The sequence below is a fragment of the Pezoporus wallicus genome, unplaced genomic scaffold (genome assembly GCF_028554395.1).
Source record: "Pezoporus wallicus isolate ANWC-B61680 ecotype Strahan unplaced genomic scaffold, APGP_CSIRO_Pwel_v1 contig_5261, whole genome shotgun sequence".
In the NCBI taxonomy this organism is placed as follows: domain Eukaryota; kingdom Metazoa; phylum Chordata; class Aves; order Psittaciformes; family Psittacidae; genus Pezoporus; species Pezoporus wallicus.
The window spans coordinates 7,623,208-7,639,031 of record NW_026642423.1 but is presented as its reverse complement, the minus strand read 5'-3'; the positions used below and the strand labels follow the sequence as shown (position 1 = coordinate 7,639,031).

At 39.3% G+C, this 15,824-nt stretch overlaps 1 protein-coding gene across 13 annotated transcripts in view; it reads right to left on the bottom strand.

The window, feature by feature from the left end:
• Positions 1–15,824, bottom strand: part of KALRN (kalirin RhoGEF kinase) — a 514,059-nt gene that overhangs the window by 196,261 nt on the left and 301,974 nt on the right. For all 13 annotated transcript variants that reach the window (XM_057430160.1, XM_057430159.1, XM_057430148.1 and 10 more), the window contains exon 12: positions 4,136–4,305. In XM_057430160.1, the coding sequence (XP_057286143.1) occupies positions 4,136–4,305 (170 nt within the window). The remainder of the gene's footprint in view (positions 1–4,135; positions 4,306–15,824) is intronic.

Below are 15,824 nucleotides of genomic sequence, written 5' to 3'. Positions count from 1 at the left end.
GGTATCTGAAGGGGGGGGATATAGGGATGCTGGGGAGGGACTCTTCCTTAGGGACTGTAGTGACAGGACAAGGGGTAACGGGTTCAAACTTAAACAGGGGAAGTTTAGATTGGATATAAGGAAGAAGTTCTTTACTGTGAGGGTGTTGAGGCACTGGAATGGGTTGCCCAGGGAGGTTGTGAATGCTTCATCCCTGGCAGTTTTCAAGGCTGGGTTGGACAGAGCCTTGGGTGACATGGTTTAGTGGGAGGTGTCCCTGCCCCTGGCAGGGGCATTGGAACTAGATGATCTTAAGGTCCTCTCCAACCATAACTATTCTATGATTCTATGACATGAAATATGTCTTCATTCAAATGCAGGATTATTACTATTCATATATTATCGAAATGATGCAATGAATTATTCAAGATTGATGTTGAATAATCTCTCATGGGATCTAGAGACACACTTGGGTTTAGAAATACTTTTTCATTAAACATTTCACTCTTCAAATCAAGCCACACGTGTATTTCAGTGGCTGATGCAATACAAGAATTCAAGTGTAATAATCTGGTATTTTTTCCACAGTCTCCTCACACAAGGCTTTGACAATCCCTACATAGTCTGGCTTGAGAAAGATCCTCTTCCAGAACAAGACACTTCTGAGTTTGTTTTTTTTTTTCCACAAGATTTCTTGCTCTGTCTGGTGATGAGAAATTCTGAGAAAGAATTCATAAAAGATCCTTATTAGCCTTTTATGCCTCTGGTTATGGATTAGAGTTATAAAATGCAGGGAAATTATTGGCAAAACAAATACATAATAAACTTTGGGAAACATAAAATTGGTCTTAGTGCACTGCTGTTGAGTTTGGTCCGAAGTAACACAGTGCTCCTGAAACCACTTTCAATGAACTAATTGGGAGAAAGCTTGGTGAAACATACTCATTACCAACAGCTCATATACTGAGCTACTGTAAAGAAGGCAAGATACATAACTCTTCACTGTACTTTTTTTTGCCCATAACATCCCTGTTCTTTCACACCTCACTAGAGCAAGTCATTGTTTTGCCTTTTACAGATGTGCAGAAAGATTTCCCCAGTAGCACTCCCAGAAATGAAGTTCAAAAAATTTGCTTCAAGTTGACTGCAGAGAACGATGATCACCTCAGTAAAACACTGGTAAGGAAGAGTGAAGAAAGTGTTTCCAATGCTAACTGTGACATGTAAAGTGTGGCTAGCCAGGCCTGTTTTATTCCTGGCAGGTATGGTCTCCTGATGAAGAGTCACTGAAGGCCTTGAAGACCTTCTATGAAAAGCAGTCCCAGGTATTACATTTAACTAGTTCAGGGAGCTGAGCTTCTCCTAAGTGATCTGGAGGAGACACAAAGTGCTATTACACAAATGATCTTCCCTAAACCAGTATCTCTTCTCTCAAGGATAAAGAAACACAAAATATTTCAAAGCCCCATTCGTTTCATTTGTTTTAATGTGTGCTATGATACACTTGATAAGAGCAGTTGTATTTCATTTTCTTCATTGTTGTAGTGTTTGCAGTCTTCAGCTGTTCTTCATGGCAGGTACAAAATGATCTACACCGTGAAATGCAATGTTGTGTTAAGGAAAGATTGCAGCAGTTCTTATTTTTCCTCCTTTACTTTATCTGTGTGTTCTTTACTTTTGCCAGCAGCCACAAAACCTGTTGGAGTGGGCACACACAAAGGTGTTTTATGGTTTGCTTACACAGTTTTGCTTCATTTTTTGAGAGTCCAGAATCACATTACAGGCTTTGCACTTAAGAGTGGTCAAAACCAACATTGAATCAGAGATTGTCTTGACAGTTCAGCTCTACAAATCTTTGCGTGTGTTCAGGGCTTCTGTCCTTCAGATGACTCTTCTCTCTGTGTTTGATTTTAGCTTTATCAGAAGCAGGGGATCACTTTGCACAAATATGTTTACCCTGATTCATCTTGCTCACTTTCCAGAATGCAAGCCAGACCCCAAAAGCAACACTTCTTTGTTAAACAGCTTCCACAAAATCTGTCTTGACATTTCAGTAAAGTTCCAAAACTGTTCTAAAAAAACTCCAAAAAAGGTCTCAAACCTGAGACCACCCTTTCTTTTCAAAGACTGAAACTAAGAATTGACTAAGTGTACATTAAAAAAAAGGTGAAGTCCCCCAAGCTCTTTCCCAGTTCACCTCTTCTTCTTCACGATCTTGCAGGCACTACACCAGCCTTTCTCCAAGAACTGCTATTCATACTGATGCTCCTAATATTGCCCTGGCCACTCTAACTCTGTGTGATGCTTTCCAAGTGACTCGGGTGCAGGCAAAAAACCTTTAGGCCAATCCCACAGCCAGCATCAGGATTCCTTCAATACAGACACTCTGCAGCTCCACAAACCACCCCACGCTCCACCTAAGGGGCTTATACAGAATCCCTTTTAGGCTCTTCTCCATGGGCATTCACACTGAAATGTTATGCCAATAGGAGGGATGAACAACAAAGAAATTGTTAGTCCAGAATTTCACTGCCATTTTTGTTATCTCATAGAAATGCCCTAAACTTTGCAAAAAGTTTTTCTGCATAAAGGGAAAAGACCATGCAGACCTCTGACCGATCTGTCATACATACTTTTCTTATCTAAACCCTGGTCCTTCTGCCAGCTCACTTCCCAAACACAGAAGGTTTCCTTCCTACTTATCTCATCAGCAAAGATGAATGAATGGATGGATGAAGCATAGTTCCTAATCCTGCCTTTCCAACTCTGACCTCAGCAAGCAATACCACAGCTCAAGTCCGTTGCTCTCCCCCTCTGTGATACAGGCAAGCCACATACAGCAAAACCAGGAATTTACACAGGCTCCCTTCAGCGGCTGCTTAGGGCCTAGGGCTCAGTGACAATCAGAACCTAGAGAAGCCCTTTCTAATCCCTCCCTTTTTTTTTTCTCTCCCTGCCCCCAAGTAAGTGAGAAGACTCTGCATCCAGGGTGATAGGAAAAAGTATAGAGAAAAACTCAGCACATGGCTGTAGTAGAAGCCTCAGGGACTCCAGGAGGGCCTTTAAGGGCAGAGCTCCACCATGGCCCTTCATAGAATCATAGAATAGTTAGGGTTGGAAAGGACCTTAAAGATAATCTAGTTCCAGCTGTGCTCTATAGCACCTTAGGCTTTCCCTACCATAGCTCATGGTTTTCTGCATGTGACAACTGAAGGCATCAGATTAGGAAATCTTAGGGTGAGAAAGATAACAGAACTGTCTGGTACAATCTCTATTAAACCACATAACACCTGGCAGATTTACATGTTACATATGTATGCAGAACATATACACTATGTACGTGTAGGTAAGGGAAATCTGTAATGACACAAACATCTAAAGATGTATTGGACTTGGTTTTGAGCTCAGTAACATCACTAAAAGGCAGGAAAACTCCACTGCTGTCAAAGCTAAAGCCACAGAAAACCACAGAAAAATAAGAACAAACAAGAGAGATCTCACAACTACAAGTTTTGTGTAAGCTTACTCTGCAAACATTAGCTTACTATGCTTACAGATTGAGAAAGAAAAAGAAAACCACCCCCCAACTTTGCACAGCCAGTCTCTTCAAGTATTTTAAATTGGGTAGAATGAGCTTTTTAATTTGTAATGTGAGTAGAACTGGCAATATAGGACCCTCTTTGATACTATGAATAAACCCCACATGGACAAAGATAAATAGAAGCGTGCTGCATGCAAAATGAAAGAGTGAAGATTGTTAAACACATGTATATTTTATTAAGAGGAATACATTTCTCCTACATCAGGAGTAACCATATAAATCACAAGGCCTCAGCTACAACCATTTAACAGTCTTCTGTAAACACCAACAAAAAAATTCACCTGAAATACATTTGTTTCAATTCACTTCACTGTGCTTATAAATAATCTCTCTGTCAAACAGGAACTAGTGCTGATCCACAGACTAGTCTAATCACTCCACACAAATCACTCCCTGCAATTTCAATAAAATACTCAAAGAATTTGAAGAATCATAAATAAGCAAAGGACTGATAACTCTCCCAATTAATCCTAACTCACAGTTGCCTATTTATTCATGCCTAAACCACAGCACACATCAGATTTCTTAACACCTGTCCTCCAGGTGGATGCTTACCTGAGCTGTTGGATTAGATCTTCCCCTTCTTTAATAACATTGAGTGTAGCATCCAAGGTAGCTGTTTGTTGCTGCTGAAACTGCTTGATAAGCTCCTGAACCGCATCCACAGAGTCAGCACAGACATCCTCTAAGAGCTCCTTCTGCAGATCTTCCATCCATGTCCACAGCTGGGAAGGAGGGGAGGGAAATATAAATCAGAGAGGATTGAGATTTAACCCTTTTGCTCTCTAATTCCTCATCAGTAAGCATTAACTGGGGCTGCATGTTTCACATGAAAACTGACTTAAAATTTCTAAAACCAAAAAAGATACATTGGTTATTAATTCTGGTTGATGCAATTCCATCTTAAGCAGCAAAGTAAAATAAATTTAGTATCAATTTTTTCCCCCAAATTAATCTGCATTTCAGTTTATTATGTAACAATAAGAAATTATATTATTCTGATTAACTCTTTACACAAGTAACAAATTACAATGCCCTACAGCTGTGATAAGCTAACCCTTTCCGGAGCTGTGTGCTATCAGCTGCTATTAATTTCACATGCAGCTGAAGCCTGTTGCAGAATAGACCTAAAAATCTTTGGTATGTATGTATGTATGGCATTGGCTGAACTCTAGCTGTGTCTGCTCAGCTATGCTTTCCCAGGCAGAAGGTTTTGTGGAGGGTTTAGGGTTTGTTTTTGAAGGGTTTTCATTTTGGTTTGAAGACGTTTTGTTTTGGGTGGTTTTTTTTTTTTGGTTTGAGCTTTTTGTGTGTTTCTGCCACTTAATCCCCTCCTCAAGTACACCTCAGACCCTGCTTTTCAACTCTGGGAAAATCCAAACACAGGAGACAGCAATATCACCAATCAATCCCATAAATTTTAAATAGTCTTGACTACCAATTTCCAGACAACAACAAATCATTTGAGTAGGCGCTTAGACGAGAATCTCCAGCCAGCTGTTCATCAGAGATCTGGACAGTGGCAGGCAAGCCCCAGCAGCCTCCCGTTGGCAGTAAAGGCTTAGAGCAAACAGCGGTTTCCCCTTTAAGGTTGCTCTGAAAAGTGAGTGTGTAATTGCACCGAGCTGGCAGTGTGCCAGCAAATCCTAACAGCTCCACCAGAGAGACTATTTTCTGTGCCATGCCTGCCCCATTAACCCACATTCTGCTGGTAAACTCTGCGAGGTTGCAGAGAAGTACAGGAGTGGGAAACAACCCGTTGCACTGGGAAACGTTAAAAGGATGCTGGCAGCAGGGCTGCACTTCTGCCTGCTGTCTCAGGGAGCTGCAGAGCAGCTTGTCTGAAAGAGACCTAGAGGTACACATGAAGGAGATGACAGATGCTGTGTGGGGTGGCAAAAGAGCTGTTAAAAACACTCCTGTTCAAAATGAGGTGCACTGGGTCCCCATCTTATAACATTTGTTTTGAGGCTGCAAATTCTGAATGTCCACGTAAAATGAGAGGAGGAGAGTGACATTTTAGAGCACCAGCTGACAAACCTTCTCAAAGATTCCAAACCTAAGGCGGGTCACTGAATGTTACACTACACACATGCTGCTGACTTCAAGGGTATCACCCTGATCTAAACTGAAATAAACAAACATCAGAACTTATTCCCAGCACTGCTCATGGTATCAGAACAGGGAGAACGCAGCTCCCTGTGCTCTGCTTCCACCTCTGCCACCGACTTCTTGTTTAACAGACTTACACAAACAAGTTTTAAAACATACGCTTAATTTGAAGGTTTTTCAATTAGAGTCAGCTTTGAATATTTTGGGTAAACACCTCTGTTTATTCATAAATAGCATCATCATAAGGGTCTATCCTGCTACTGGCCTCAAGTGGAATGTCTTTGCTCAGGTTATTTATATATTTCCATATTCTCAGGAGAAAGGCATGACTAAAACTGCAACTATTAATAAAAGAAACAAATATAATTAAATAGTCAGGCTTGAGACATAGATGAAAGAATAACAACATATTTAAAGAATTAAATAGAGAGCTTTTTCATATGTGGCCTGAGGTCTACATGCTAAACTTTGGGAAGGCACCATAAAGGAAAATGAATTAATGCCTTTATGTATGAATTACACTCGGAATCTTTCTGGTTTTGATCTGGTCCCTGCACGCACTCAAACAGCAGGGACAGCTGGATTATAACAGGCAGGACTGATTTGGCCAGAATTACTTTCTCTGCTTATCAGATCTTCAAGTAATAGAGCACATTGTAAACACACAAGAGAAAAATGGCCATGTGCATAAATCAGCCTTCTGTTTTGAGCTAGGAAAGCCAGTAGTATTTTAATTTCTCAATGTCCTTTGTCATACTTCAGTTTTCCACTGAAGATAACAAAATAGCTCGGAGAATTTCCTTTATAAAAATGAAAATCAAATCGAGAGCTTGCTTCGTTATTAGGAGTCTGCTGTTTTCTTGAAATTATCATCCTAGAAAGGGCAGAGAAGAAAGTTTCTGATCCTCCCCATTGTGACTTCAGAGGAAACCCTATTTTCAAAAGTGTCTCCAGAACACAACTTTCAGCAGCTAAAAGGATTTTGACATTTAAGACCCTAAGTAATTTTCTGTGTACATGTATAAATCAAAGCAGTTTTGAAATACTTAAACAAACTGTATTGTACTCACCTGGAACCAAAACACTCATTAATTTTAGAGAGCACTCAAATATAGTAACTCACATTAGCTTCAGCTGTTTCCATTAATGACCTCTGATTGTAAGGATTTGCATTAAAAAAAACAAACTATCAGAATCTAGGTCATCCTTTTTAATCCTTTATACTCCACCAATCCCTGGGAATCCTAATACAAAGAATCAGTCAATATTAGTAAGATTAGGAAGACCTTTCAGGAACTATTTACAATAGGAACCCAATTCAAAAACCTTCTGGGTTATATGGTACAACTAACAGCACCTGAAATAAATCACTACTAAGCCCCACTTGTGAATGCCACAGCAATGAAAAGATGAACTCCGTGTCACTGTAACACCACAGTCAGAAGAACTGTTAATCATAAAATAGAAACCACATCCTTTTTGTCACAGCTCAGGAAAATCAGTCCCTCTTAGGGCTGGATGTTTAACTCCTATGCAACTATTCAACTGATTTTAAAAAATCCTGACTATTAAAGCCCCATATCACCACACAACTTGTGCATATGCACATATGCAGATGTACACAGACATTTCAAATACTAACGCAGTATTTCCACATCCAGCTGTGGTGACTTTTATTAAGCTTGCCATGTACATGTCCAGAAAAGGAGATAATGTCTGCATTGTATTATTTAATATGTACTAAACCTTGAAAACAATGAAGAAGTAACACAAACATAATTTTTGTGCTTCCTTCAAATTGATCTGTGCCTTGGTATGATTAACTGGAGAAGGAAATACTAAGGCATTAGTGATAAAACCTGATTTAAGTCCACCAAAGAGACCTAACCGCACAGCTGACTCATGCAAACTACGTCCAAAAATGTTATAGTTGTCAGCTACACAGAAGTCTGAAGCAAATACTGAGCCTTAAAACATCCACACTGAAGGTCCCTGGAAGCTCCAGAATTGAGGTTTTATTTGTCAAGGTAACCATGGCTTTAAACAAGAAAAAAAATTCTTTTCTGATTTACTAGACCAGAGGAAAAGAAGAATGACACCACTTCACCCCCTCTTCTTTTGGGGGGGCTTCTGGCACCTCTCATGCATTGTAACAACTTCCATATCTTTCTTGGATATAAAACACAGGCAGTTTCCCTCCATCCAAGAGACAATACAGCTCTTTTCCCCAGCTATTTTATCTGATGCAATACCCTTCATTTTACTCAAGTACTTAATGGGACCACTTACTGGTGGTTTGAAGGACATCTGTGCCTGTTACCTAGAAATTAATGCTTCTGACTTAGAATAAGGGACCACTTTAAACAAAATCTAAAACCTAAAGAGATTGCTAAGAAAATCATGCCTGCGTGTTTGGAATAACTATTGAACATCCAATGTTTATATGCTGCTGTTTGCAAATGCCAGAAATTAGTTTTAATCCCCTCAAAACCAGTTTAAAAACACAGAGTAATGAAATCAATGAAAAGTAAAGAAGCAGTCAGTTCAATCCATGAGAATTGCCATTGTACAACATTTTTGCTTCTTGTTCAAAACATGGATGTCAATGGAAACAAGCAACTTTCCAGGGTATATGTTCTACCCCTTTACTATGTCAGAGAAGCATCATGTGTTGCAGAGCCAGTCCTAAAAGGAAGCTCATGCCAACTCAGTAAAGTGAACATCCATCACAGCGACGAAGGCCAGAGCAGAATGCAGAAGAATTCAGTGAAATATGGGGACCTTCTTTTCCCACTTAGTTAGCACTGCTCCCACTCCGTGAGTTGTAACATAAGTGTGCAGAGAATCAAGGTCAGGTTGAGAAAAAAAATAATAAAAGATCATCACAAACAGAACTGCTCCAGAGACAGATGTCCATTAACCCTGTCTTCCTCTGCTATTATGCCAGGCTTACACCAACCTACTCTGAACAGTAACACCTACCTTTTTCATAATATGCATTAGTAAGTCACATAGCCCCAAGCTGAGGTTAATTTATGGCAGGACTTCAGCCCATGCCTATCTTTAAGTGCCTGTTCAAGTGCTGCTGTGAATCTGGCTTCACTGCCAACCCTTTAGGAAATTGCCTTTTCTACCTTGATTTCCCACACCAACATGGTGCAGAAAATAAAACTTTTTGGCACAATCAACCTTCATCAGCTGATGTTTATTTGCACTTAGAATGCATCTATTGCTGTTTCAGTTGAAAGAGCTGATGGTTGTTATAAATTGGAAGCATGTTTCACAACATTTTCCAAAGTCACATTCAAGGTCTCGTGTAAATGTCAACAGAACCTTAGAAAACAATGTATGTAATGATGAGCTGCAATGTGACCACATGCCACCAATGAAGTGCCACACAATGACAGCATACCTAATAAAATGTGACAAGATGGGTTATGACCAGACACGGAATATGAAATGCCACAATATGTGACTTCCACCGTAAGGTACAGACAATGAGACAGCCTGCTGCAAGAAAAAATGTTGTCGGATACCACCAAACTGATTGGGAAGAAATGACGAGTGGAAAAAAAGGGAACATTCTGTAAAAAAAACCCATCTGATCTTTTCCTAACCTCTTTCTTGCTTTTTCCCTGTTCCTCGCCAATTTCTTGACATTCATCCTTCGTTGGGCTGCATCTGGTGCTTCTGTATGCTGACGTTTTTTAATTATTAACCTTGCTTATGGCAAAAGGATTTGCAATGCCTAAACATCTGATGCTTTTTCCAAGACCTGCATGGACCAGATTGATATAGCACAAAATAATCTCCTCTCAAGGGAAACACGATTTGGGTAGCTGGGCTTACATGAGGGAGTGTGCAGATCCCCAGCCCAAGGTCATGTAAATGTAGTTCAGGGACTATTTGCTGGAGGAGAAAAAGTTGGCTTGTAACTGAAGAATCAGATGTTCTATGCTTCTTACCATCATGAATTGCAAAAACATGTTCCTCTTCTAATGTAATTTTAATATGAGTTATTTGTAATCATGAATCTGGATGTAACTAACTGCAGTAATTGTACTAAGCAAATCAAGTTCTGCACTTGATCATACTGATAATAGGCTTGGAGAAGTTCTTCCTACATCAGAAAATTCACTCAGATTTACACCAGCATAACACAGTACACAGTGTAGGAGGAGTTTTCCATAATATATATATACAGTACAAATTCAGCAATTTACTTAAATAAATGCAGGTACCATTCCATTTTAATCTGAGTTGTTCACTGGTTCTAAACATTTCATTACTTCTAAAATGGGAGTTGCACTGCTTCTTCCCTCTGTGCTTTTTCCAGTGACTGGTCATATTATTAGAGACTTACCCTGATTTGCCGCTTTGAGCTGTTTCTGCAACTTTGTGCACTATGTCCCAGGAATTGCAGAAATTAATCACTTGTGACAATTCTGAATCATTCTGAAACTTGCTAAACATTAAACAGACTGTGAGACCTTTATCTAATCAAAGTGTCTTACTGGATTCATCAATTTGAACCACTACATTGACGCTAACCATTTGAAACTAGTTGCGTAGACTCTGTTGCATATATGTATTTAAGGTGCAACAGCATGTGTCTTTTGAGTGAGGCAAGAATCACAGAAGTGTCCCTGTATAGCCTTGATGAAGATTTACTCAGTATGCAAATCATCATGGGCTGCCCAATCTGTTGCCTTTGTACACAGCAGTAAAAGCTGCAAGCCCACACACTGCTACTGGAAGAAGCTCATTTTCCTCAGCTTCAGGAAATCAGGAAAATGGGCTGTAATATGACTAATAAAAGGGTACTTTATGTGAGTTGGCACATCCTATTTAAAGGTGCTCATAAAATAGCCTTCTAGCTGCAGAATGAACCTCTGTTATATGGAGACCAAGGCATACAGGCTGGAAACCCATCTCTGTAACACACGAACTACATGCCAGGGCCCTGAAAAGCCAATGACAATATTTGAGTGAAACCAAGCAGTCAGTCAAAATCCCAGTGAATGGCCTGAAAAATATGGATAATAGGCTTGGATGGATAAAATATGGATAGACAAGTGTTAACTCAAATGTAGTCTGTAGGAATTCTTGGCAGAATAATGGGAAGCACTTCTCTTATGTGTGCCTGCCCTTGCTCTGCTGTAGGTTTGACTTCCTGACATTTGGTTTATGCAGCTGCATTTAAAAGCATTTAATTCTTATTACCTTGATTCTGTCTCACAATTTTTTGCCATCACAGATGGCAGAATTTTATTCACTAGCAGCCTGGCTGTGCTTCAAACTCCCCTGCTCAAGAGCAGGATGTGCTGCCAGGATACCACAGCTCTCTTCATTCCCAGCTTCTTAATCCTTCATGAAAAAACCTTGCTTCTAGACAACAAATAGACAGGACAGAGGGGCACGCTGCACCACCCCAGCTGTCTTGGTTCCTCCATCCCAGATCCTTGGTAGCTTTACAGTCAAGATTTAACTCTGCAAAGAAACCACCAATGTTAATGACTCATGAATGTTTGCATTTTGGTCAAAGCCACAGTCTGTGTCCTGAGCTGGAGGGGGATTTGTTCTTTTCTTGCTGCTTCATGGTAATTACTGATAACTGAGAGTGAACTTTCACGTCACAGAAGAGTAACACTTGTTATAACAGCAGAACCCTCTCTACAGTCCCAGTTATCAGAATGATAGCAGTACACTGGCAAGTATCTGCCTTCTCCAAAGAATCTGCCATTCAGGCAAAGCTCTTCACACATTACCTATATGTGCAGCTCTGGTAGTTTACTTTTCCCATATCCTCTGCTCTCTGTCTGCAAATCCCACTCTGATGGGAATATCAGAATGTTTAGGAACTGAGCACTTTCTTCTTTCCTTTTCTTTTTTACATCAGCATTTCCTTAATCCCTTATAAAAGCATTTGCTTTTTCCACCCTTTTGTCTTGAGATTTTTCTGCTCGTAATACTTCCCCTAAACTACGCTGATTCAGCTCCCACCAAAACCAGTGTTCATACTTGTAAGAGGTATAAACTTAAGGTTTGATGTTTCACAGCCCTGCAGTGAGAGGAAGGGCAGATATTTTCAAAGTTCAACTTTGTATGCTGCTCTGTACTTATCTCAGCTGTCAATTTTATCCCATTGAAGGAAAAATATTTTCTAGTTTTTGAACAAGGCACAGGGTGCTTCATTCTAACCCTAAAGAAAGTGCCAGGATGTGACAAGGCCAGTCAGTGAATATATTATGTGCAGAGAGCAAGTTTGGGTTATTTTAGTGTTTTATGCTTTGCTATTTTTTTAAATCTGACCGTAATATGAGAAAACAAACAAAAACACTGTCTAGGACAGTGTATAAGTAGTGTGTAAGTGTGTAAGACAAATACTTTGCGGTAGACGTGCTCAGAGAACAAGACCTTTTCAGGACTTTAAAAGTTTTCAGCAAGTGAAATTACTAAAGTGATTATCCCCTTCACCACAAGTCTTTATTATCTAAGGGGTGATTGCTCTGAGATGTCAATATTAACAGTTAAAGTCAAACAACAAATTATTAAGTTCAGTAACATTAACTTTGAATCCTGGGTCAGTTTACAATGAATGACAGGGTTATATAGCATATCCCAGTACCACTGTCATGTTTGCTTCATGATTAACTTTGAGACATTCTGTCAGGTCTTCTGATGAGAGTCAACAGTAGCTGACTTTAGCTCCATGAGCTTTCTGCTACCCTCTTCCCAGCAACTCTGCCACAAAGTGAGGGCCAAGCTCTGTCAAAATTAGTGACCTACACTGAAATAATCTTCTAATCACAATATTCAATTGAAGCAGGAAGAATTTAATTTCACAGGTTTTGGTTATCAAGTAAAATGAAGTTAGTAATGCCTGCAGTAAAACACTGGTACTGTCCCTGACTGACAGAGTAAATTCTCTCTCATTACTCACTTGAGTAATCCCACTGATATCTATGGAGTGACCAAGGTGACCTGCTGACCACAAATAATTTAGGTTGTGTAAGTTGCCTGACACTTAATGGTCCAGAACTTTGCTCTCAGTTTCTCATGGCCTTATCAGACAAGCTGTTTAGGGTGAAACTTTCCATACCAGGTATCTGCCTAAGCCTTTACTTGACAAATTTTGAGACAAAAGGTTCAGAATGAGAGGAAGGGGAAAAAGGAGTTACTTTGCCTGTGTTAGAAAAGGAGTTTTATTTCTGCTCACATGAGATGCTCCAGACAGTCCACAATTTTAAGCAAGGGTTTGAAATTTTGCAGCATTTAGCCTTGATGTCGAGAATATACATTATGTCATCCATCCCTGTGAAAATTAGCCCAAATTTGGTCACTCAGATCATGTCTGCCAAGTTCACATGTTCAGCAAGAACCTGTTAAAGAGTATGGCAGTTCATTTTTCTCGACATTAAATATTTCCTGAGCATAATCCCCGTTCTCTGGTCCAGGTAGACCTGCAGGCTCCACATGGAACTGAAGCACTGAATACCGCACTGAATACCTCTTCTATTGCTCTTCTGACCTACAAAGGGCCAACAAAGCACAAGGCATATGACCTGAAACCACAGGACTGCTTCTGCTTTTTGCTGCTGTCCTGTTGGGCTCAGATGAGAAATGAGAAACCCCGGGGTGGTAAAACATGCTTTTCATGCCCCCAAGAGCTATGAAACAATTGCAGAACTCCTTCATATTTCAGTAAAGACCCATATACTGTAAATTTCAGTGAAGCTTCTTCTTAATTTAGCAACTACATTATCTGCCAATACAAGAAATAACACAACAAATCTTTACTTCAGTAATATAGAGAATACATTAAGGTATGTATACTTGCTCTTAAACACCTACATTAATCCCAAAAGCATAAAATCCTGCTGATGAAGCCAAGTATTTATTTGCATGTAGATATTACATGAGCTATATATTTGTAGCCTCACCTCAACATTTACTTGAAAGAAGTAATTCCCAGGCATTTCTATACTGTTGATTAAACCCCCAGCACTGAAGCTGTATCAGAAACTGCTGTGTTTCCTGCCACTTTAAGCCAGGTAAAACAAAATTATGACTGCTAAACAGAAAAGAAAATCTGTATGGAAAATAAAGACATTTACGAGATGCTAAGTCATCTTTTAATTATGCAAGAGGATTTAATGTTTTTAATTATATTGAAATGGTGACAGTGCTCTTTTGTGTCTATATTTTTATATCTAGAAAAGTAAAGCACACTTCAGAACCCTAAGTTTAAAACTGAGACCAATGTAAAATACTAAGATCCAGACAATGAATTAAAAAATCCTTCTATTTGCCTTGAGTTTTTTGAGTCTTCAGGGTGTGATTATATCACATCTACAACCTCTTCTGTAGGAGGCTCAAATACTATTGTCTTTTAAACAGAATGAAATGACAGCCAAGAATCTGGTGTCATCATTTGATCCTTGCAGCTGAAAGCTCACAGAAAATCATCAACTATGATGAGACTGTGGTCTGACAATCTTGCCAGTAACTGATTCAGATCTGGAGTAAGAACCTGAATTGAATCACACTTAATCCTGAGAGAAATTACTCAGGTACAAGTCTGCTGAATACATTTATCCCACTGATAATAATTTATAATTTTACCCTGCCATACAGATAACTGGAATTGATTTCCAGTGTACTAGGTTTCTGTTCACACAATCAGGAATGCCTTGGCCTGAAAGGGCACGAAGGTGAAGGCACTGACTATAAACTAAGAGGGTGTCATGACTACTGTAGGACAGTGGGGAACACAACATCTCTTTTGTAGGCATAGACATTACTCACAAATTCTGACACTAACAATCACTTAAGGAACTGCTCTAAATCTATGCCTCTAGAATGTTTTTACCATACCAGAAAGTCATCATTTCAGACCATTGCATGCATTAAGTAAGGAAGGCCACTTAAAATAAATAATAAAAATTATTGTTATGCTTAATTGGCAGTCTTTTTCACATTCCTTCAACTATGTAAGTCATTGTTCAGCTTGACCCATTATTGAATTGTGAACACATTATAATCCTTTCATAATGCATTCACATTGAATGGGCAATGATGCAAGTACTATTAAAAAGCCACTCTTAACTTTCATTGCTCATGGGATATCTGGATTTAAATAACTCTCTAATTCAACACTATACATTGTCCTCAAGAAATTCTAGCAAGGCAGATTACAAAAGGAAACATTCCTTGACAAGATCACTTTTTAAAAATGGGAGCTGTTAAAGGCCTCTCAGGTGCTGGGAATCTGAGCAGTCACATGTGGAGATGAAGAGGTGGGCAGAGCAGAGCACAGGTGAAGCAGTGCGTCCACAATCAATGTACTCATCCATGCCTGGGAATTATGACATCACAAATGCTATTCATCTGTGCTAGGAAGACTGTCAGAAGCAACATATGCAGGAAGGCATTTAGAATGTTTCCATACAGACCACGTCAGTAAGACCAATTCTTTGTACTTAATTTACTTAATTCTCCCTTTCACCAGCTCTGTCTCAATAGATTAATATATCAAGAAATAATAAGAATTTTGGAAACTTAGATGAAAAATATATCTAGGCCAAAGTTTCCCCCATTATTGCCAAGAAAACATGAAGGGAACTGTTTATTCATTTTCAAGGACATAAGAGAAACAGTTGTTAATAGTTTAAGAAATGGTTTTAGGAACTACAAAGGATGAAGTAAATAATGATGGTTATTATCAACTAATAATGCCTTCTAGAATCATGTAACATATGTTAGGTGTTAAACCCATTAACATGCCAGCTAAACTGCTTTCTCCTCATCCCAAGACACTCCAAGGTGATGGGTTTGGATGGGCACGGTACAGTCCAGCACCAAGAAAGTAGGAGGGGCAAAGTTCATCAGAAAGGCATGTGTCAGCATTATAACTGGAATGCTTCCTGCTAAAGCAGCAGCAATGGATCTCCAGCCCCCCTATATTTTACTGCTGCAGCAAAAGGATTTTTTTCCTTGCTACCTTCTATAATTTAAATCTGACTGGACTCTTTAACTCAATTAAAACTGCTACTGACTCAAAGGGATTTTTTCTTGATAAATCCTGACTTTAAAATTGCAATCTAATGTTACATTTGTTGTTTGGGACTGA